We start from the raw sequence: 23,420 nt of genomic DNA on the forward strand, positions 1-23,420 counted from the left end.
GACACCAAACGTTCAACACGTTGTACAGCTTGGATGGGCTATACGGCCTCCCTCCACGACTTTGCCGCAAATTATCTGAACTGACACCATCCTAGTAGGTTTACCTTGTTTATTAACCGACCTCAATGATCATAATAACCAAAAATGGCTCTTAGCACTATGGGACTTAACTGCTGTGGTCATCAGTCCCCTAGAACTTAGAATTACTTAAACCTAACTAACCTAAGGACATCACACACATCCATGCCTGAGGCAGGATTCGAACCTGCGACCATAGCGGTCGCGCAGTTCCAGACTGTAGCGCCTAGAACCGCTCGGTCACTCTGGCTGGCTCATAATAGCACAAGACTCATTTAGTAAGTCACATAATCTCGCGGATTTTGCCATCAACACGTCTCTGCTACTCTGTCCACGAAACATTTGAAATCCCTGGGCTAGCAGGACAGAGCGGATGACGTTATATTTGTGGAAAGGGCCAAAATAAGTTTCTGTCAGCTGCAGTCACATATAAACTTCATTTCTTAAAACAATTACACAAGGAAGAATCAAAATCTCTCAAGGTTAAGATGTAGGAAGAAGAGCTTTCAATTTAAAAAGGCTTGAGAGGTGGCATGAGCCCCCTCTCATATTTCTATCTTACGATTTTCCTCTCTAATTGCATGCAGTGAAAAGTCGCTATTCCTTCACACGCGGACTTCCCACGCAGCATCTCTCGTCACCCGGGTGGTCCGGTGACAGACGGGCTCTGCTGATCTGGAAAGGGTTAAGCCGACGGGTGTGATGAAGTCGAGTGAATGCTTTGCAGACGCCGACATTGTCAAAAGACACGCCCGGAGGGGTCTGAAGTAGCAGCTGGGCCAGAGGTTCCGTTACTTCGCAGAAACTTAGCGAAAACACTTTCTGGCGGGCTACCAGCGAGGCGTGGGAATGACTTGTGTACCCAGGCAGTTGTGGCGGGAAAATTCCCGCGCTTTCTGCAAAATAGCAACTGTGAGTGGCTTGCTCAGGGCATAGCTCCGTGACGTAGCAAAATCAGCGCAGAAATTGGCGCCAAGAATCTCCATTGGTGGAATGGTAGTGCTCTGGCAATAGAGTGGAATTTTCCGCCGGGTTTCGAGTTGCTGATTGGAACGTTTAACCACAGCCACTGTCGTGGGGGCGGGAATGTTGTGTGTTCGGCCTGTACAGGTGCTCTAGGTAGTCGGCTCTCGCCTTTCGGTCGAGGACGTCGAAGCAACCAGCCATCGCCTCCGGTACGCCAAATCGTGTTCTTGCAGTTAAGAAGACAGATTGGTAAGGTATGTCCACAGCACCGGCAGACAGGGATTTTCCTAGGTGATAATCAGAGCTCAGCAGAGCGCGCCTGTTCGTCTTTTTCTAACTTTGTTCTGTCTTGGGTAGCAGCAATTAATGTTGGGTTGGCTATGTGTTTTCTCTTAAGATTTGAGTTGCAAGGAATTGGCTCCACATACCACTTCGTCATAATCCTCACAATCTAGTTTAGGGACAACTTCACATTCACAGCGTTTGTTTGAGTATCCAATTTGAGCCAATTTGATGTATTGTAAATGTTTCATGTGTTTTTGTTTATTATTTTGTGTTTAGTCTTAATAAATCATATTGTTATTTTGGACAGAACTTTCATTCTGTTAATCGGTAGAGCAACCCTATCATTCCTCACTATGTTAATGAAATCTTCGTTTATTTAACTTATTTATCAAATTAAATTATTGCAGGTGCCAAACTCTCTTCTACTCCACTGGCAGGGTTGATTAGAGTCAGTTCGCGTATTTTTTTTAATCCTTGTGCAACAGCAAAAGTCGGAGTTAGAATAGGGGGGTGGGGGGCTTAGAGCATCATTTACATATGTAGATTCTAGAAGAATTTAGTGTTAAATACACTGCTAGCCCCAGCACTTCGCAGGCTTATCTCAAAATATTTCGTGTAAAACTTGGCTGAAGGCCTCATACTAAAGAATAACAATCTTATGACTTAAGGGCAAGACAAGAATTTTGACTTTTTAATTTAAGAGAGATTAAATCTTGGCTGAAGGCCACACAGCATGCAGAAAACAATTTTACGGCTTAATGCTTAAAGGGAAGAGCTTCTAAATTTCAACTAAATTAGGCTAAAGGCTTTGTCCTAAACTGCTTCACATAAATCTCGGCTGAAGGCCACATACACAACCCAAACAATCTCACGGCTTAAAGCCCAGACAAAGAAATTTCCAACTTTTAATTTCAGCTGGAAAACTCGGCTGAAGGCCACGTACAAACTAGAAATTATTTCTTATGGCTTAAGGCTTAGACAAAACTTTACAATTTTTTATTTGAAAAGGCTGAAAACTCGGCTGAAGGCCACATACCAACTTGAAACAAATTTACAGCTTGAGGCCTAGGCACAAGGAACTTTCAATTTTAATTTTGAAAGGCTGAAACTTTGCTGAAGGCCACATACCATACAAGAAACAATTTTTTTGTGGCTTGAGGCCTAAGAAGAAAAGCCTCGCAATTTTATTAACCTAAAACTCCGCTGAAGGCCACACACAGTACTTAAGACTAAAACGGAAATCACTATGTAAAACACAAGTAGCGACACTCAGGAGGTTCCAAGGATCGGCCTGGGAAGGTAACACTAACGCACATTTAGGTGAGACAGGTAGCCAGACCGACAACCTCTTAATCGGAAGGCAACCAAATCGACCGTCAACTGACGAATCAACCAACAAGATCAGTTCCGCTCCACTCGACCAGAAAACGACAACAAGATAGCACAATGTTCTGAATATTGGTTCCCAGTCCAATCAAGTCAGAATAAACACCCAAAACTACCAACACCTCAGCTGTCGAACTACACGCCATGCTGGAGAGCATCAACACGATGAGGAAAATACACCTCCGAAAACTATGTCAACGACCAGGGCAGCTAATCAAAACGTCAATGGCGACAAGTCAGAAGATACTGCTGGTACACGTCATTACTTAAGGAATGAATTAAATAAGTTAAACTCCACACAGGCAGGTCGGCTGCAATTCTAGCTGACTTCAATGCACACACATTGTTGCTCGCAGGAATCTCGCAGAAAGCGACAACCAGGATCAAACGAAAAGATGTGACAGCAGTTGAGGCTCGATAGTAGGTTAAGTGAGCACTCAACTTTAGTGTCCAGGATCGGTGGGCGACGAACTTCGTAACCCTTGCAAGAGGCGCCTCTGTGGTGTCACCGCCAGACACCACACTTGCTAGGTGGTAGATTAAATCGGCCACGGTCCATTTAGTACATGTCGGACCCGCGTGTCGCCACTGTGTGATCGCAGACCTAGCGCCACCACAAGGCAGGTCTCGTGATACGAACAAGCACTCCCCCCAGTTGTACGGACAACCTAGCTTGCGACTAGATGTACGAAGCCTTTCTCTCTCATTAGCCGAGAGACAGAATAGCCTTCCGCTAAGTTAATGGCTACCAACTAGCAAGGCGCCATTAGCCTTACAGTGATTGTAATGAAAGTCTCCTGTGTATAGTCAAGAGCGATGTACCACAATGATTGATTAAAGATAAGTATTAATCCAGCTATGTACTTTTCTTCATAGCATTAATTACGTAGCCTGTTCCAGTAATTCACGCCCGTCGGCGTGTGTGTACGCGTGCCTTTCCACCGGCTCCTACCAAGTGGCGTAACAGTCTTGTTACGTCACAACAGCCTCAGAACTCCAACCGTGGATGCACACCGCCAGTGGCTCCAGCCTGACTCGCGCCACCGAGACTTCCTCGCTGGTCTGTCCCAACTGACCAACTGCCTAAAACCCGGAAACGGTCAAAAGACCAGTACAGGTCGGCCGATGAGATGACCGACCGAACGACCAACCAACGGCCGTTGCCGCTCCAGTCGTCTTCGGTCGGATGGTACATGTGTGTCGCCAGCGGTCGGCAAGTACTGGCTGTCCGCACCACACTGGCACTCGGTGCCCGACGCTGCTTCCTCCACGACTGCTGTTCCCTGCCCCGGCTGCACTGCTGGTCCGTCTCCAACTGACTTCCAGACACGACGACCCAGAAACACTATCGGTCGCTCCAGAGATGGTACGATAGGGCACTTATCAATAAGCACTACTGCTGCCACTCACGGGCAAATAAGGCAGCAAGTTAGTGACGCCAGTAAATTGAATAAGAAAACGAGGTGGCAGTACCGTAATAGAAGATGACAAAAAATAAATGGCATGAACACGAGTCGCCCACAGCTCAATTGTGTTCTCAACCCTCTGTTAGTGGTTCATGCAAGTTTGGAGTTAGTAGGGCACAACCAGAGGTGTTCATGTTTATAGTGCGTTAGTAGCCTATATGAAATCAGGGGGACTGCGCTGCCCTCTCTGTTCTCTGAGAGGGCAGGGGCCATCGAGTGTCGACTCCATTTTCAAGTTTCACAGCGTATTTTTCAGGCCAGGCTTGATCTAGCTGGGACATCCCCAAACGACCCCTCCTAAGTTTTCCGCTTTCTCTCGTTCTTTTCCACCATCTCAGGAACAGGCTGGATTCCACGTGAAAGTCATTACACTATGTTGTATCCCAACACTGGTATCTTTCTACAACGGTAGCCTTATCCATCGAGCCTTAGACCTCTAGACTTGCTCCTTTCTTTCTGGCTGCATCACTTCTCTATAACAAAAATAGTAGTACAATGTATCCACTGTAGCAGTCTCACCCAACACAGTCTCACTCAGTTGTCCCACGTGCACCTCTTCTTCATACACTGGTGAGCCAAAACATTATATCTACCTGCTTAATAGCTTGTTTTTCCGTCTTTCGAACGAAATTAATCACTGATACTGCCTATCAGGGATCTGTCAATTTGTTGGTCTGTTTGTGCACTTATGTGGTGCGTAAATAACGGGCCACTGATTTGCCTACGCGGTGATGGCGACCGACGACAGAGATGGGTTACATAGGATTTACATCAGGCGAATTTGGTCGCCGCGACATCAACGTGGGTTCACTATAACGCACTGTAGCACAGTCCTAGCCCCAAGACGTGGACGATTGTACTGATGAAAGATGGAATCGCCGTCCAGCAAGACATCAAGCATGAAGGGATGCGAGTGGTTCGCAGCTGTCAGCATGTCTTCGATTACTACCACAGCTTCCGTGCAAGCGCAGAGGAGAATGTCTCCCAAAGCAAAACACTGCTCCCACCATCCTGTATCTATGGCACGCTGTACGTTTCGAGCCACCGTTTATCTCGGCGACGGTGTATGAGGAGATTACCATCGACCTTGTATAGCAAAAATGTGATTCCCACGAAGAGCCGACACGTTTCCATGATCGATGGTCGAATCCCGATAGTTTCGCGGCCACTTGTCAAATTGCCATCGACTGGACTAATGGTAAACTTAGAGACAGAGCCTGCTGCTACTGCTAACTCAAAGTTACCAGTACACTCCCGGATTGCAAGTTTGTACACTATGTTAAAATTTGAAATAGTACATCGACTCATTAGTATTAAGTTGCACAATGCCTATCTGGTCTCTTGTTAGTTTCATAGAGGTAGTTACCCATTTCTGAATTACAAGAGCTGTTGGCTGATCATTGCCTTTGGTGAATTCCAGCTTCACATTGTTCTACCAGTCTACCAGGTATAGATTTCCACTGTTGTTTATGCTGTTTTACACACTTATGAAAGTGTAATAAAGCTGTTTAATAGACAGGAAGCAAGATGGCACAGATACCAGGTACCTTGTAAACATTGGCTACGCTGCACACAAGTAAAGATGATGTGACCATCCGATGTAACCACTGAGTCGATCTGGTACACTAGAGCACCAGGCCACTATTACAGCAAAGAACCACTGCATAATATTCATCATGCTGTCTGGTTCCACTTTCATAGGCTAGTTTCATTTTGGCTATCCGGTATAATCCGTCTTCCGACGGTTTATAGATGACATTCTGTTTTAAGACATCACTACATTTCCATACACAAAATCCTCAAGAATTTTGTTGTCTTTTGTATTAGGAAAACGGTTTCTCTACCATGTGTTACATTAGCAGTGATTACATAATTCAGCTGAAACTGGTGAAAACGACACTTTGATTCTGCAGCAGAGTGTATGCTGTTCTGAAATTTCCCAAAGAATTAAAACTCTATGCTGGACCAGAACCCTACCTCGATCCTCGGTTTTTGCAGGCAGTGACCTGCCTGACTGGAGACCTAGAGAAGACTAACGACTCAACCTCACAATTTCACTTTCGTCAGTAATCTCCTTCCTAACGCTCCTAGATATGTACAAAAGATGACCTGGTGGAATTAATGATGTAAGGGTAGGTCCCTGGCCGCACCTGGGTGTCTCAGTTGCTGGCAGCATTGCCCACGAAAGGCAACATCGTGGATCTGAGACGTGGTCCTCCACACAGCTTCACTGTAACCAGCGAACTTCAGGACAGGGCGCACTGCGCTGGAAAGACTGATTCTGGGAAACACACCGACTCTGCAGCTGAGCCAATTCTCCGTGACATCCTATCTGTCAGGAGTACTAGTCCGACGCTTTGTGCAGCAGAGCTTCTGTAAAGTTTGTAAAGAGGATGCAGGTACTGGCAGGACTGCAGCCATTAGTCGAGCCTGAATAGCTCAGCTAGTAACAGTACTACCTGCAAAAAGGAACATGTCTGAGGTTCGAGTCCTCTTCTGGGACGCACTTTTAATCTCTCAGGAAATTTTAAAAATTCTTATGTGCTATAAATTTACACATAATTTGCTTACCTGGTTTGAAACAAGAGATTGATAGAGATACACGGGCTATGATTGCAAATAATACCTGGTAAAATAATCTTTTCGGTTGCAGACCATCCGAACGTGCGCGTGTTCATCACGCACTCGGGGCTGATGGGCACACAGGAGGCGGTGGCGGCAGGGGTGCCCATGCTGTGCATGCCCATGTTCGCCGACCAGTTCCTCAACGCGGACCGCGTGGTCGCTGCGGGCCACGGCCTCAAGCTGCTCTACCAGGACCTCAGCCGCGAGTCGCTGAGCGACGCGCTGCACCAGCTGCTCGACGACAGCAGGTCAGCGTGCCACACCTCAACACTGGCACTGCTTGTTTATGAGGCACCTGTCGCGCGGCGCTACAGTGTTGCCACCTCAGCTGCGTGCTGTTCCTCACTTAAGGCTCTGACGATGCGGAAGGGGCTGCCATCGTGAGCAGAACACGTGTCACATATTCATTATGTTGCGTAGGTCCCATCAGGAATTTGGGCTGTGCTGTTCATAAATGATATGAGGGTTGGATCTTTAATAGTGGCAACTATTTATTTATAGCTCGTACAAAACAGCTGGTCATAGGTTGTGTTCCAAAAATGAACTGAATAGAGACAGAAGTGATGGCACGTTCTGCAGAACCTGACCATCATTTTGCAGGACAATGCTCAAGCACATACAGCGCAAGCTGTTACTGATTTGGAGCTGCTAAGTGCTATACCACCTACTGCACTCCCCTGGCTTAACACCTCGTGAGTTCAACTCGATTTCTAAACTCAAGGAAACACTTCACAGCATTCGTTTCAGAACTGCTACAAATTCGTCGGACAATAGACCGCGCCGCTCGAACTGTCAACACAAGTGGCACTGCTAAGAGTATCCTACGACTTCCACATCGCTGGCAACGGGTTATGCACAATGCTGGTGACTACTTGGAGGTCAGTAAAACTTTGAACTCGTTTACGAGCTGTAAATAAATAGTTGCCACTGTTCAAGTTCCAACGCTCGTATTATCGTACGATCGACGTAATTAAATATTGACTCTTCAGATACGCTGTCATAAGTTAAGAGGCAGACACAGTTCTTGCAATAAATATTACTCTGGTACCAGTGGTTTTAACGGGCATATGCGACTATTTCATGACATAGCGGTACGATACCCAAAAGAAAAGTACCTGCGCTCGTGACGTTTAGTCAGACCGATTGTGTGTCACTCTTTCACTTAGAATGGTACACAGACTTAACCCAGTCCACGTTACTTGTCCTGTACCATAACCACCACGAGGTGGGTGGTTGTTTTTCTCGAGACACGACACACGATTTCAGAATTATCACTTCTCAAATACAACACCAGTAACGAGTCGTCGACGCTCATGAAAAATACATAACTTCCATGGTAAGACTAACGTAATTTACGTTCTGCAGCCGCGGCGTCGACACTGCATGGGTTTACTTTTAAGGCTGGAGATCTGAATTTAGCAGCGAATTAAAGCTTTTTTAGTGGATTCCGTTAACTGATGTTCCAATCTGGGAACAAACAGCAGAGACTATAAATGTCAACTTGGAAACCAATAAATTCGCTGATCAGTGGTAAAATTTCACGAAACATATTCAAACTAAAAGGCTGTATAAATAGACAACTTATTTCAAATCGCTGTGTAATAAACAATTTTATACGAAATTATTTAAATTGGCGGAGTATTGCTTTGACATTCCACGTCATTCATTATGCCAACGTCGAATGAGTGTTCTCTTTCATAAATGCCCAGGGGAGAGAGGAAAGCAATAAATCGTATGCTGTTGATGTCGTGTAATTTGAAACTATCCTGTCAAGAGTTCCATGAAATGATTTCCACGAAAAATGAAAAATATTAATAGCTAAATTCAGATTTTTCTTATTTCATTATACGTGTAACTGAAATAACGAAATTATTGAATAGCCTTTCGTTTACCGTCCCAGAAAAATAGATAGTTCTTTATTTCTTTTAGTTATTTCGAAAGAAGATTATCTTAGGAAGAAGACAGCAATGCAGACGTCTGAGCACTTATTTGCTATTGTAATTTCCAAGCTATAGTTTAAGCATATTTAAGATCGATCTCGCAAAAAACATGACAGTAATTCATTATCAGTAACATATTGAAAATATCCAACTGACTCTATTTCTTTTTTAACCAGGTAATCAGGATTTTGTGGCGAAATATCCGCCTATACTAGAACGTCAAGTCCAGGATTTCTATATTTGGACCTGGAAACGTTTCACACGCACCGCGGAAGCCGAATAACGACCCTTCTACAACCGCTACACTCACAAGAGGGGCGATTTTCTATGTGCGTGACAACCAGTACTACAGTAAAATGCATATCTCAAGTGCTATGGAGCACTTCTTTATCTTAGACACTGATGAACATGTCTCTTCTTCCCTAAATTCTTCTTTGCTTTCTATATTTTGAGAGGCGTGAAGAAAAAATGTCCAGCAGTCATGGGATCGAAAGCGCATACCTTACCATGTGTGAGCTGTGGTTTTTCTTTTCTACTGTGAAACACATCTGTTCTGCTGAACAAATGCTCATAACTATTTAAGTTTTGCAATTTAGAGCACATGTTTACTGCACTCTTTTTTTCTTCTTTTGATCCGACCTACCACCTCCCAAAATATGAAAAGCAAAGAGGTTGTAGTAGAAGAGATTTGTTTCACAGCATCGAAGATGGAGTGCTCATAGCTCTTGAGGTATACGTTTTGGAGCCCATGTTTACTAGACCTTTTCGCTTCGAATCACAATTTATACCTCTGGATGTATTGAGTCGTATTTCTTGTCGAAAAACTTTATAGCAAACATTACTAGCTACCATGTAGGTAACAGAACATTTCAGCTGGTGAATCTAGATCAATGGTCGCCAGAGTTCTTCGCCTGAGAGCCAACAGTGACTCTGTAGGGCGCCACCTCAGGTGGCATAGTTAGGCGAGGGACGGGGTGGGGTAAAGTGGCCACTCGAAGAGAAACTCAACGTTCACCAAAGCACGGTCACTGACAGAAGCTTAGCACCAACACAATATGAATCTACAATTATAAGGTGACACACCAAGCATTTTAAAGTGAAAAAGAAAATAATATGTTGGAACTGCATACATTTTTCAGAAGGTTTACACAGTGACAGTATCTAAGCAGATACTGTTGCCAAGGGTTTAGGAAGTCAGTTTTATCTGTTGTGTTCTGCATGTGTTTTGGAAGTAACTTACACTTATTAGGGTGAATATCTTGGCTACTTTTCCCGACAAGTAGTATGGTTACTTTTCCCAACTGGGCGCTATGCCTTCATTAGTGATCCACAGAATAAACTATCAGACTCAAATAAATAACAAGGAACTACATTTCTAGGCCAGAAGACGTTGTTTAAATAATGATTGTAACACGTTATTGCTTTCCATACAAGTGAAGTAACAAGAATGGTATAAATGACTTATCTTACATTTCGAAATTTTGAAAATTTGTGGTAAGTTCCTATGGGCCCAAAATGCTGAGGTGATCAGTCCCTAGGCTTACACACACTACTTAATCTAACTTATGCTAAGGACGACACACACGCACACACACGCACACACACACACACACACACACATACACACGCGCGCGCGCCTGAGGGAGGATTCAAAACCTCCGATGGGGGTGCCGGGTGAACTGTGGCAAGGCACCTTATACCACATGGCTACACTGAGCGGTGCATCTTACATCAGACGACTCAAAAACAAATTTTTAATATTCCATTTTCAGGCCACGAGTGGCCTTCCGGGACCATCCGACCGCCGTGTCATCCTCAGAGGAGGATGCGGTTGGGAGGGGTGTGGGATCAGCACACCGCTCTTCCGGTCGTTATGATGGTATTCTTGACCGAAGCCGCTACTAGTCGGTCGAGTAGTTCCTCAATTGGTATCACGAGGCTGAGTGCACCCCGAAAAATGGCAACAGCGCATGGCGTCTGGATGGTCACCCATCCAAGTGCTGGCCACGCCCAACAGCGCTTAACTTCGGTGATCTCACGGGAACGGGTGTATCCACTGTGGCAAGGCCGTTGACCACAAAAACAAATATGGTTTTTAATAAAAAATAACAGAACAAGCTCCCATTCTCAGTCTCACTGACAGTGATGGCTACATGTACCAGAATTAGTCTGACCACTCCATGGCAGGCAGCAACACTGTTCAGGGCAGAAAGTTTGCAATAGCCGCCTTTCTCATTGTGGCCACTCTACCACACCTTCCCCTACCGATCTCACTATTAATTGGTAACCTGCATAAATTAGTGTCCAATGTTAACTAACTATGCTAACTTCAATATGAGATACAATCAAAGTAACTCCTCTCGAACACGCCATGAAGGCCCAGCGGTACCAAACGGTCGCCGTGTCATCCTCAGCCAATAGGCGTCACTGAATACAGATATAGAGGGGCAAGTGGTCAGCACATCACTCTCCTGGCCGTATGTCAGTTTCTGAGACGCTACTTCTCAGTCAAGTGGCTCCTCAGTTTGCCTCACAAGGGCTGAGTGCAGCCCACTTGCCAACAGTGCTTGGCTGACCAGATGGTTACCTATCCAAGTGCTAGCCCAGCCCAACACCACTTAACTTCGGTGATCTGCTGAGAACCAGTGGTACCACTGAGGCAAGGCCATTCGCTACGCAATCAATGTAACGTTTAGTAAATGTTGTCAATGTCGTTTTTCCTTTACTCACTGCATCATATTAAAACAGCCTTAATTTTATTTCATATTACTTGCTACAAAGATGGACCACATTTGGAGATGACTGTCTCTATAACACGCATTCATGAATCCATGATACATCCATTTGATATTCATAATACAGCAGGTGACCAGTCCTAGATGTGCACGCTCATGAGTTGTCAGCATTGGAAGACATATGATAAAACATTCCCCACTCTAATTTCTGTTAACCCCGCAGTGACCGTGTTCCTTACCTCTCTGGCAGGGGGAGGGCAACAGGGATGCTGGTGCAGTTTGTTAGTGCAGGTTGCCTACATCAGGGACATGTATGCACTCAGGGGCAAATTGATTGACAGGTACTTAACCTATTGTTCTCCTTTGATTGACAGGCACTTAACTTATAGTTCTCCCACCCCTTCCCCCTCCCCCCACCGCCTCCCCCTCGCTGATGCAGGTACACTTTCAGGTCTGAGTTATTGGAATAGCCTCTCTCCCTCTTATCAATTTGGTTTACTACTTAATTAAATTGATCAATTAATTAACCTCTCCCCTTCTGGTAAACCATCCTCCCCTCCCACCATCCCTCCCGGAAATTGGCGGGAAAAAGACTTAGTTGATCGATCATTTGGAGGGAATTCGATTGTAGTGTGTGGAATACTGTTTAAAAAATTTAGACGTAGTGTGGAATATTGTTTATTTAAACAATGTAGGGGATTCATGGCAGTATATGAAATATATGGAAATTGGTGGGGAGGAAGGATCTCATAATAGGAAATTCATGGATACATTGTTTATTTATAAAAAAATGTGGAGGTTGGATTTCTCTTGCTCATCATTGTCTGCTGTTTGGAAACATGTAGGTCTTGCAAAACATAATTACATGGGGCAAACATGTTCCATAACCTAATGTTCGGCACTGTACTCTGGGTGTCTTAACCTAATCTGTGGACCTTTGTCGGCACTTAACCTATTGTTCTGTTAACTGGTTTTACATGTCACCCCCATTTCCTTAGAGTATTGTACCGCCTTTGATATCAAATCAAGTAATTAGTTATGTCCTCCAACCATTTTCTGGTACACCTTTCGAATTTCAAATGCTTTTGAATGCCGTTTCTGGTGCATTCTTCTTTGTCACACTATCAACTGTAATTCTTATTATTTCAGTACATGGGGGGGGGGGGAGTGTCTTTCCCGTCTCATCCATCCCCCAGTACACTGTTGGTTACCACATAATGATTGACTTACATCGATTGTTTGAGTTGGAGAAAGAGTTTTTATGGAGGGACAACACCTTCTGGGGACAGATAGCACTGAAACAGTGATCGCATACAAGAATGCAATATGAGGAATCACTCGAAATGGAATGCGGAGCCATCAGCTTTTCCATCACTGTGACAGATGAGTTTAAATGCAGAGGTCGTCAGTCACATTCGGACAGCAATTTGGAGACTATTACACCTCTCTTTCTAAGACACAGTGGCACCACTCGCAAGAAAAACTTATGAGATGTGCTAACCAATGGTTGATTTTCGGTCAGTATTATTTTGTATTGACGACAATCAGTGATTGACATAATGTTATACTTAGTATTAGCGTATGTGTCATAGGTTTGCCTTGGGCATCAGGCTCATAAAGTATGTGTTTGTGTTCAGACATGTGCAAAGGTAGGTATGGATTTGACGTGGAATACTGTGACAGCAAAGGGAAGAGTATGTCAGGTCATAAGAATGGCTCAGATATTTATGTTTCCAGAGCCACAACCGTCAGCAGGGTGTATTTCAGATAATTCACTCATTGTCGAATGTCGTTCAATAGAGACCGCGACCATAACATTTAACTGTAAGTACAATGATAAAACATTTATTTCACTGGGTTTCTAGGATGATTCTGCCTATGTGTGCTTAGCATTCTGCACTGGTGACGGTAATGATTTACGTTTCCCATTAACGGCAGGAGCTGTCCGAATGGAAAGGCCTGTTGGAGTGTAGGAATGTAGCTGACTTAAACATGTACTCGTAGTCCTCTAGACGGCTGAATAGCGAACTGATATTTAGTATGTGTTGGACAGCTTTCGTGATCACATGGAAATTTGAGAAGATTCAATATGGACATGTGTTTGCGCTTGGCCATTATTCCTATGTAAATTGTTCAGTCGACTGCTTCTTCACATTTTGCATCTTTATTTAGTTGAGAGAACATCGATTGTGGTGTGCATCTAGCAGGTGGAAGACACATATGCTGGTTCTGTAGACATGAGAAACACGTTATTTGTCTTTGTAATTTGTAGAGATGATGTGGAATCTGTTACATCACCGACATCGGTATTAGCGAGTGGAAATATCAGTTTATTTTTTTCGAGTTATCACGTAAAGGTTTTTGTAGATGAGATAAGTTTCTTGTTACTCAGTGGTCTACAGCATTCTCCACCTCACTAAAGTTTCAGGTTTGTAGAGGAATAATTTCCAATCTTTGGAAATATGTAGCACAAGCGATCGGTAGGATACTGCGGTGTGCTTGATGTCGAGAAGTATTGCGAAAATGGTATAATATTATGGGAAACCATGCGAAAATACATGTTCTTGTAATCCTTGAGTCTAGAGATGGGTGTAGAAAAGCTATCAAGCAAGCAGGTCCAGACCAGAAACAGTAATGCGTTTGTGCTGAGGGGAAACGAGTCCAAATTTGTAGAAGAGTTCTAAGAGTGACTTCAGTCTGCTGAGGGCGCTCTGGTCATGCATCAGGAGTGGATGACATGCAACCATCGGCTACTGGAAAAATATCTACTGCTGCGAGGAGTATATACGGTGCTGTCTGTCTTCTCAGTATATGTACGAGTGTCTGGTGGTCAATAGCTATAAGAATGATGTAAAAGATGCGATTTTTGTATGGTGCAGGATACGAATTGTATGTTTACTACATCGACACATACATGGTGATATATTGCTGGGTTGGAGATCGGTTTCACGCTCTAATATTCAAGTTCCTGTCCTCAGTGGCAGAGCAGTGTAATTGAGTAAGAGTCTTTCCGCATTTGACAATCTGTAGGCCACTTTACAAGGTTTAATTGCTGGTGCACATGCTGCTGCTTGAATGTAAACGTACTGTGGCTTACATTCCAGCATACATTTGTGACAAATAATCAACCTACTATTCACATAAAAACAAAAAAATTACGTATGTCTAGTCATAATGGAAGAATAGATTGGACATGGTGAATTGTGATTTCAATGCACTGAGGAGTATATCAGAACTTATGTGGTGATAGATTCATTTTGTAAATGGCTGCACAATATAGCAATGTGCATGTTCAACAGGATGGGCAGTACGGCTGTAACAATATTTCCCCTCATCGGCACCCCTAAGCATACTCTCGCATTTCCCTAGTTGTTCTATTGATAGTGATGTATATTACAGTACACCAACCCACATTGTTGATGTCTTTCTCGGCATTATGCCTCAGGTGCAGTATTCATCATCACACATAGTGCCGGACGCCAGTCCTTCATAACATTTGTTTGAGAGAATCTTGGCAGGCTGCAGCATCTTCCACAAGCGCTTATTCAAAGACTTTGTCAAATAATTTCCTAGGACTGATGAGAATCGAGACATGTAGCCGGTGTGAGTGTAGGCGTACCATAATTTTTTCAGACACTGTACAGACATAAAAGATAACTGCACTGTTTGTCTCAAATGCATATATGTTGCAGTGTGAAGTTACTGTGGCTTATGTTGTGGCATGATCAGAGAAGACGAGTGTGTCTCCTATCATGAGAGATGTATAGATTCAGCACATCGATAACTGTGAAGGTATGGAAGAGATTTTTACATGGAAAATTATGTATGCTACAGATACTGCGGTTCATTCCTGGACCACAGCTGTCAAGAGGAAACATTACCTGTACATCGACTGGTGTCAGACTGTGGTAGCAATCATAATCTTTAATTGTAGTCACACTGGTAAATGTGTTACTGGCTCCCAATATTCTTGTGAGTCTAGTATGTATTCGTTGATCTGTAGACAACTTTAGCAGGGTTTAACTGTCAGTGAAATGTAGCGATCTGTACAAAATAATTTTGGTGCCGAAAGTCTTGTCTGCAGAAATCTACGGTGGACAGTGCTTTCACAGTGGCAGCAGCAGCAGTTTGACAGGTAAATTCAGTGATGAACGGGCTGTCCTATTAGGATCGCTAGGAGCAATGCACCCTGTGCTATTCTGGGAAGCAATGGAATATCTCTCGGTGCGGACCCGCACTGCAGCTATGTGTCATCGCGCCAGCAATGGTGCCTAAGTGAACACATACTTCGACCGGAATTTCTCAGGCGTCCAGTATGAAAGGGATACCACCGCCTGATGCTTGTGGGACCCAAACGAACGCCTGAGTATTTATAGGCAGCTGACAGCTGCGACGCCTCTATGCCGAGGCCCACCGATGCACCCAGACTCCAGCGTCGGCGTCAGGTGGCCAGATGTGTTTTTTATTAGTGATTTTTTGTTTAAACTATATTCCATCGATTTCACCGACCGTTAAGATGCTGAGAATTAAGAAAAACTACCCCATACATGTGAAGAATACCTATTTAATTAATTTGCACAAATTTTTAATATCAGTGTGGTGTTAGCGGTACGGTAGTTATGAGGAGGGTGTACGTTAGTGGGTGACATGGAGCAGAACAGTAGGTTAGGTGCAGAACACTAGATTAATTTGCATAATTTTTATGTAAAACACAGTACAATAGTTTAAGGGGTGGGTGACAAAGAAGAATGCACCAGAAATGGCGTTCAAAAGCATTTGAAATTCGAAAACAGATACCAAAAAATGGTGGGAGGACATTCTTTAATTTGGTATCAAAGGCAGTACAATAGTTTAAGGAAATGAAGGTGACATGGAAAACCACTTAACAGAACAACAGGGTAAGTGACGACAAAGGTCCACAGATTAGGTTAAGACACCCAGAGTACAGTGCCATACACTAGGTTATGCAACATGTTTGCCCCATGTAATTACTTCTGACAAGACCTACATATTTCCAAACAGCAGACAATGATGAGCAAGAGAAACTGAATTTTTATAAATAAACAATATACCCTTGAATTTCCTGTTATGAGATCCTTCCTCTCCACCAATTGCCATATAATCCATACACTGCCTTGAATCCCCCAAATTGTTTAAATAAACAGTATTGCACATAATGTCTAAATTGTTTAAACAGTACTCCATACACTACATTCGAATTCCCTCCAAATGATCGATCAACTAATTCTTTTTCCCACCAATTACTGGGAGGGAGCGTGGGACAGAAGGGAGGTTTACCAGAAGTGGAGATGTTAATTAATTGATTAATTTAATTAAGTAGTCAATAAAACTGATAACAGTGAGGGAGGCTATTCCAATAACTCAGACCTGAAAGTGTACCTGTATCAGTGAGGGGGAGGGAGTTGGGGAGCGGGTGGGGGAACAATAGGTTAACTGCCTGTCAGTCAAAAGCAAGGATCCTTTAGCAGAACAATAGGTTAAGGACCTGTAAATCAAAAGGAAGGTTCCTTTTAGCGGAACAATAGCTTAAGTACCTGTCAATTAAAGGAGAACAATAGGTTAAGTACCCGTCAATCAAAGGAGAACAATAGGTTTGCCCCTGAGTGCATACCTGCCTCTGATGTAGGCAACCTGCACTAACAAATTACACCAGCACCCCTGTTGTCCTCCTACTTTTGCCCCTGGGAAAAGTGGCAAACTTTACTTAGCTCATAGCTGACCTCATCAATGTCAATTAAAATTGAGGACATCTTAAAATATTAGTGTATATGCAAGTATTTTAGTTACTGACCAAAAAATACACTCTCGTGAAGCTTTGAACATTTGCCGACGTTTTTGAATTTCACAGTTACTTTCCATAAGGATATCGTGATATATGGCTCAGAACTGTGTGTTACCCAGTGGCCGCAGTTTGACGACCACTGATCTAGATTTTCGGAAAATTTGTCGAAAGAGTACATAATGCAGTGTGATTTTAATTTTCTTTTGCACTGACAGTGACACCCAATTTTGTGCTTTTATGTTGAATGGAAGGTTACTGGATTTTTACTATCAGAGTGCTGCAATAGCAACGAATCTTAAACCTGAAGTATATTACAGAAGATTAGAAATAATTATATGTTATTTCATCACTATTATAATTATTCAAATGAACATGATTTGTGTGAAAACAAGGGCAGGAAACTAATTGTGGTTGGTATTACTCTGCCACACACTACGTTAATGAGTTAGAAAATTTAGTTCAGTCATAGCCAATAGTATAAACAGTAAATTGGAGTGTGTGGCATTAATAACACCTCGTGACCACTCACAAAACCAGAGTAATTATTGTACTGCTACCTTTGACTAAAATCAGTTCTAAGAATATAACCTCAACTCAACTCACATTCTAAATTTAAAAAAGAAAGGTTGTTTTTCACATAACCATAAACATTTATTATCAGAGCAAGTATGACTTGATGCAACACAGTACCTGGTAACTAAAAGTACCTAAGTCACATTGAACAGTTATTTGAAGACTTAACTGCTGTCTTGTCTAATCTACCTGTTCTAGCACTGAATGCAAACACTCAGCTACATCAGCAAGTATAACACTTTATAGACTCAGTGTACTTAATGTCCCATCTATAATACTACTCTCTCATGAACAAAGAAAAAACAAAAAGTCTTTTGAAAGCAAAGCGATAGACTTGAAAATTTAATTACACTTCCCTTCTGATTCACTTCAGAAAATGTTGAAGTCATCCACATTTAACTGTTATTTTAGAGACGTCAAAATAATAACAGTTTAGACACAATAACAGTACCTGCTCTTCCCAGCACTTGTTTTCTCGGTCGTGATATGTCGTCCTTCCTCTTATATTAGGGCAACTCACCACATTTCTTTTCAAAACAACCCTAAACATCTCTTATATTACCTTCAAAGACATGACATAGTCAAATTTTCATTGATACGCTGTAAAAGTTTTATGCGAATGACGACATAAGAATAGAACAAAATTTCTTCTTCACAAATGGCATTTATTACAATTCCTATAAGAAAGTTCCTGAGAGAGTAAAACTATATTGACTTGTAGTTAGTGTCGCTGTTTACGGCTGATTGATAATATACATGTTTCGAACTTGCGAGGAAATTACATAGCTACCAGATAAACATCTGCTCACAATTTCAAAATTACGGATGTAAGCACTTGTAATTATAATATTGAAATTTAATCAGGCTACCTCCCTTAAACCACAAGTTCTTCAGCCACACCACAGTAACATGGCTGACACCTCATGCCTTTACATCAAAATACATACTTTAATAACTATGACTCTGTATAAAATAAATCTTTTCAATCCATCTTACTCTCACAATACATGTTCTTACAATTGTTTTCTCTTAGAGAATAAAATTTTCAAATATATAACCACATTATATGGTTTACAAGCGAAACATAAAAAGTTTAGATATTTGAAGACATAAAATTGATCCTAAGCTCTTGCGCTGCTGCATCCAGAACATTTACGACCACTAGCGCCCCCTGGAGACATTGTATCAAAGTGCATCGGTTGCGTTACTTTACTCAAAGTGTACTGGCTTATTCAAAAGACGCTTTGCACCTGTAATGTCGCTACAAGACACAAAACGTGCTTCGTTGATACGTTACAGTTCTTAATATTTTTTTTTTTTGACTCCGCACAGAGAGGCAAAGCATGCTCGAAAATTAATTGTGTTGGTCTTGTGTTGTGACTGTGTACATCACAGTCGAGCTGAAACAGTTCTGTTATCAACCATTAACCAGTAAATGTATTGTGAATTCTATTGTAAGAGTTCCAAGATTCTTAAAAAGGCTTCTAGAACGTGTATGGTGATCTACTTTACACAATATTTTTTTCTGTTGAACAGACACTGCATTTACAACAAGTGCACTGCCCCACAGGATATTCGCACAAAATGGCTCTGAGCACTATGGGACATAACGTCTGAGGTCATCAGTCCCCTAGAACTTAGAACTACTTAAACCTAAATAACCTAAGGATATCACACACATCCATGCCCGAGGCAGGATTCGAACCTGCGACTGTAGCGATCGCGCGGTTCCGTAATGAAGCGCCTTGAACCGCTCGGCCATCGCGGCCGGCCTGATATTCGCAGAAGACAACAGAGAGTGAAGAGAGATAACATAAGCCAACACTCTTGTCTTGTCTTGTCTTGTGAGAACAGTAATGAGACCGACAACAACGCTAGCGATCTGGCAACGCTGTGTTGTTCCACTTGTGTAGGCCAGTGTTTTCATCCCTTCCAGATGCTCAGTCCGAGTTTCAGCTCAGTACAGCCATCACGTGATTTCTGAGAGAGCCATCAGTGAAGTTATGTTTTCGTTGTCTGTTACGAAAATGGAACAGCGTAATTTAGAACAACGCTATGCCAACAGGTTTTCTGTTAAACATGGGAACCCCTGAGTGTGGCCTATGGGGAGCATTCCTTATCAAGAGCACAAGTTTTCACTGGCACAAATTATTACTGTGAGCCAGAGAACACGTTGAAGATGAACGTCGCTCAGGAAGACCAACTTCAAAAACCGACGAAAACGTCGAATATGTGCGTGCTCTTGTGAGATCAGAACGACGTTTAACAATAAGGATGGTGACTACCCGTTAAACGCCGGCCGGTGTGGCCGAACGGTTCTAAGCACTTCAGTCTGAAACCGCGCTGCTGCTACGGTCACAGGTTCGAATCCTGCCTCGGGCATGGATGTGTGTAATGTCCTTAGGTTAGTCATTTATAAGTAGTCTAGGCGACTGATGACCTCAGATGTTAAGTCCCATAGTGCTTAGAGCCATTTGAACCTTTTGACCCGTTAAACGCTTCCACTATACATCAAATTTAGAGCGAAGATTTGTGCTTGCGAATGATTTGTGCCAAAATGGTGCCGAAAACCTCAAAATTGAGCAGAAGGACAGTCGGAGAAACGTCTGCGTTGATCTCCTTGAGAGGGTTGCCAACGATGGTTCAGTCGTGTGTTCAGCAGTGATGAATCCTGGATTTTTCAGTGTGATCCTGAGACAAAGAGCGGCAAAGTAAGAAGTGGCATGCTGTGACATCTCCTCGATCGAAAAACGCTCGAATGAGCAAATCGAATATCAAAACGATACAGTTTTTTTTTTTTTTTTTTACTTCAGGTAAAGAATGTGTAACTCCGGGATCACGAAAATTTGGAAATTTGTGATAAATTCTGTGGGACCAAACTGCTGAGGGCATCGGTCCCTAGGCTTACACATTACTCGAACCACCGACGGGGGGAGCCATGCAAACCGTGGCATGGAGCACTAAACAGTACCGCTACCCCGCGCGGCGAAAGGGTCAGGGAAAAGGTGAATCGCGCGAGACAGGACATGGCAGACAAGTGGATGCTACACCGTGACAACGCCTCATGTCACAGGGCCACTTCTGTCAACGAAGTTTTGACCTCAAAAGGCATTCCTGTTGTCCCACAGTCCCCTTTTCACCTGATCTGAGTCCTTCTCACTTTTCCTTTTTCAGACGCTTCAGAATGTCTAAGAAGGCCGTCATTTTGGGTCTCTGGAGAACATTCAAGAGAATGTGGTCGGCATGTGAAAGGCCCTATCAGTTGAAGCCTTTCAGTGCTGCTACCGAGACTGGGAGCAACGACTCCTCCGGTGTATAACTGGCGAAGGGAACTACTTTGAAGGGGACAATGCTGTTGCTTGAAAAAAAATTAAAATGTTGTAGGTAAAAAATCAATTTCATTGCATTTCTGACACACCTTGTTAGATCGACAGCGTATGAGATGGCTGTAAGGGGATAGCATGCTGAACTGAGCTTGATCAGTTTACTCATGTTTTGTCTCCATTTTAACTTAGCTGATTAATAGGTCTGAGGCATATTACACGTATCAGTTGGCTTCACGGGTACTGGGGGCTGTGTGGCATGGAGTTAGTGGTTTTCGACGTCAGAGTGTAGTGGAAAAGTAGAAAAAGGGCTTCAGTCTCAGAGGCAGCAGAGCTCCAAGCACTAATAGAAAGCACTAAAACTCAAATCGTTGTAGGCACTGGAAGCTGTCTAAAAACGGAGATAAACTGAGCCCAACTTTTTACAAAGGACCTTACGGTATGCAGTAAGAATACACTAAATTCAGTTGGTGGTGGTGTGTTTGCTGCTCGTAGAAATAGTTCATCCCGTACTGAAATAGAAATAAATAATTTCTTTGAGTTAGTATGGGTAGCGGTTTCATTCGACAACTAGAATAAATTAATAATTGGTTCCGTTTACCGACCGCCTCCTCCCCCTCCCCCTCCCCTTCTCGAAACGTTCAAAGAAAGCTTGTTCGAAGCCAGTGGTAGGCATAAAACATCGTCCGAAATTGTTCTAAATGCTTTCTCCGAAAAACTATTTTGAGCAGGTAGTCGGAGAAGCCCCCGACTGCTGCAGCGCTGCTGAGCTGGCACTTGGGCAAGGGCAGGCAGTTCGCGCCTACTTACTACTCTCTAACTATAAGAACTAATTCCCGAGACGCGAACTTGCAAGAACCTGTCACTGATCTTGCAGAGGCTATTTCTCACTAGAAATTTAAAATAGCTGCAGAAGTGATGCACTGCTAGATGTACGCTTCCTCTAAACTCCTCTTTACGTTAGAATCTTCAGTCATACCCACTTATATTTTTCTGTACGTTTTCTACTGTCATCTATTCACTGTCAGTAAACGCTGTCCTCTTGGTCTGTTCTGGTATTTTACCCTTGCATCGGTCCACTTGTCTAAGGATTATCAAAACAATTTATACACTGCTGGGGCTATTAAAAACGCGGCTTATTATAATAAACCTTATACCGACGTGTTGTGTACTACATGCTTGGATACGCGAATTATCAGCATCTCATCGCAGCCGCACAACTTAGTTAGCAGTAAGATCATCTACGTTCTTTATACTGTAAAGTTTCTCATTTGTAAATCGCACACGAATGTTGTCTTTTTGTGAGAAGATTGTTTTATGCCTCGAGTAAGAAAGACGAATGTCTAACATGGCACACAGTGACATATCATCGTCATTTACTGTCGTTCCTGGCACTGCAAGCTGAAGGGCGAGCAGTGTAGTTTTATGCACTGATGAGCCACAACATTGTGACCACCTGTATAATAGCTGACACGTCAACCTTGGCACGGACAACAGCGGCGACGCGTAGTGGCCCGGAGCTACGGGGCCTCGCTTGGCAGGTCGCTGGAGGCAGCTGGCACCACATCTGCACACACCAGTCACCTGATTGCCCCAAATTCCGGGGAGCAGGACGATGAGCTCTCGTGCCTCATACGATCGCACCCCAGATGTGTTCGATCGGGTTCATACCTGGCGAGCTGGGGGGCCAGCACATCAACTAGCCACTGTGTTCTTCGAACCACTCCGTCACACTCCTGGCCTTGTGACATGGTTCATTATCTTGTTGAACAATGCCAGTGCCGTCGGGAAACATGACCGTCATGGAGGGGCGTATGTGATCTGCAACCAGTGTCCGATACTCCTTGGCCGCCACGGTGCCTCCACTTCACCTGTGGTTGCCCACGTGACTTTCCCAGAGCGTAATGCAGTCGCTGCCAGTTAGTCTCCGTCCCCAGTACATATGTCGAGGAGCTGTTTCCCTGCAAGACGACGGATCCGCGCCCTCCCATCGGTACGGTACAGAAGGTATCGGGATTCGTCAGGCCATGCGACGCTCTGCCACTGCGCCAACGTCCTCCACCACCCGACAAGCCGCTCAGTTTCCGAACTGCTCGTGCCGAGCCTCCGGGCCACCACAGCCTCCCCTCGGTCGGACTCAGATAGATCGCGCACCTTCCCCATTCCACACACGGACAGCACCTGCACTGATACTACGCCTGGCTGGCTGGCAGTCATTCCTCTCCTCGCGACGCTGCTAT

General features: G+C 43.6%; 1 protein-coding gene and 1 pseudogene across 1 annotated transcript in view; one reads left to right on the forward strand and one right to left on the reverse strand.

Annotated features, from left to right (window-relative positions):
• LOC124798082 (UDP-glycosyltransferase UGT5-like) overlaps positions 1-23,420 on the forward strand; it is a 146,468-nt gene that overhangs the window by 113,553 nt on the left and 9,495 nt on the right. Inside the window, exon 6 of the mRNA XM_047261323.1 lies at positions 6,835-7,054. Coding sequence (XP_047117279.1) covers positions 6,835-7,054 — 220 coding nt within the window. The remainder of the gene's footprint in view (positions 1-6,834; positions 7,055-23,420) is intronic.
• On the reverse strand, positions 10,705-10,821 carry LOC124799824 (annotated as a pseudogene).

The sequence above is a fragment of the Schistocerca piceifrons genome, chromosome 5, assembly GCF_021461385.2.
Source record: "Schistocerca piceifrons isolate TAMUIC-IGC-003096 chromosome 5, iqSchPice1.1, whole genome shotgun sequence".
Classification (NCBI taxonomy): Eukaryota; Metazoa; Arthropoda; class Insecta; order Orthoptera; family Acrididae; genus Schistocerca; species Schistocerca piceifrons.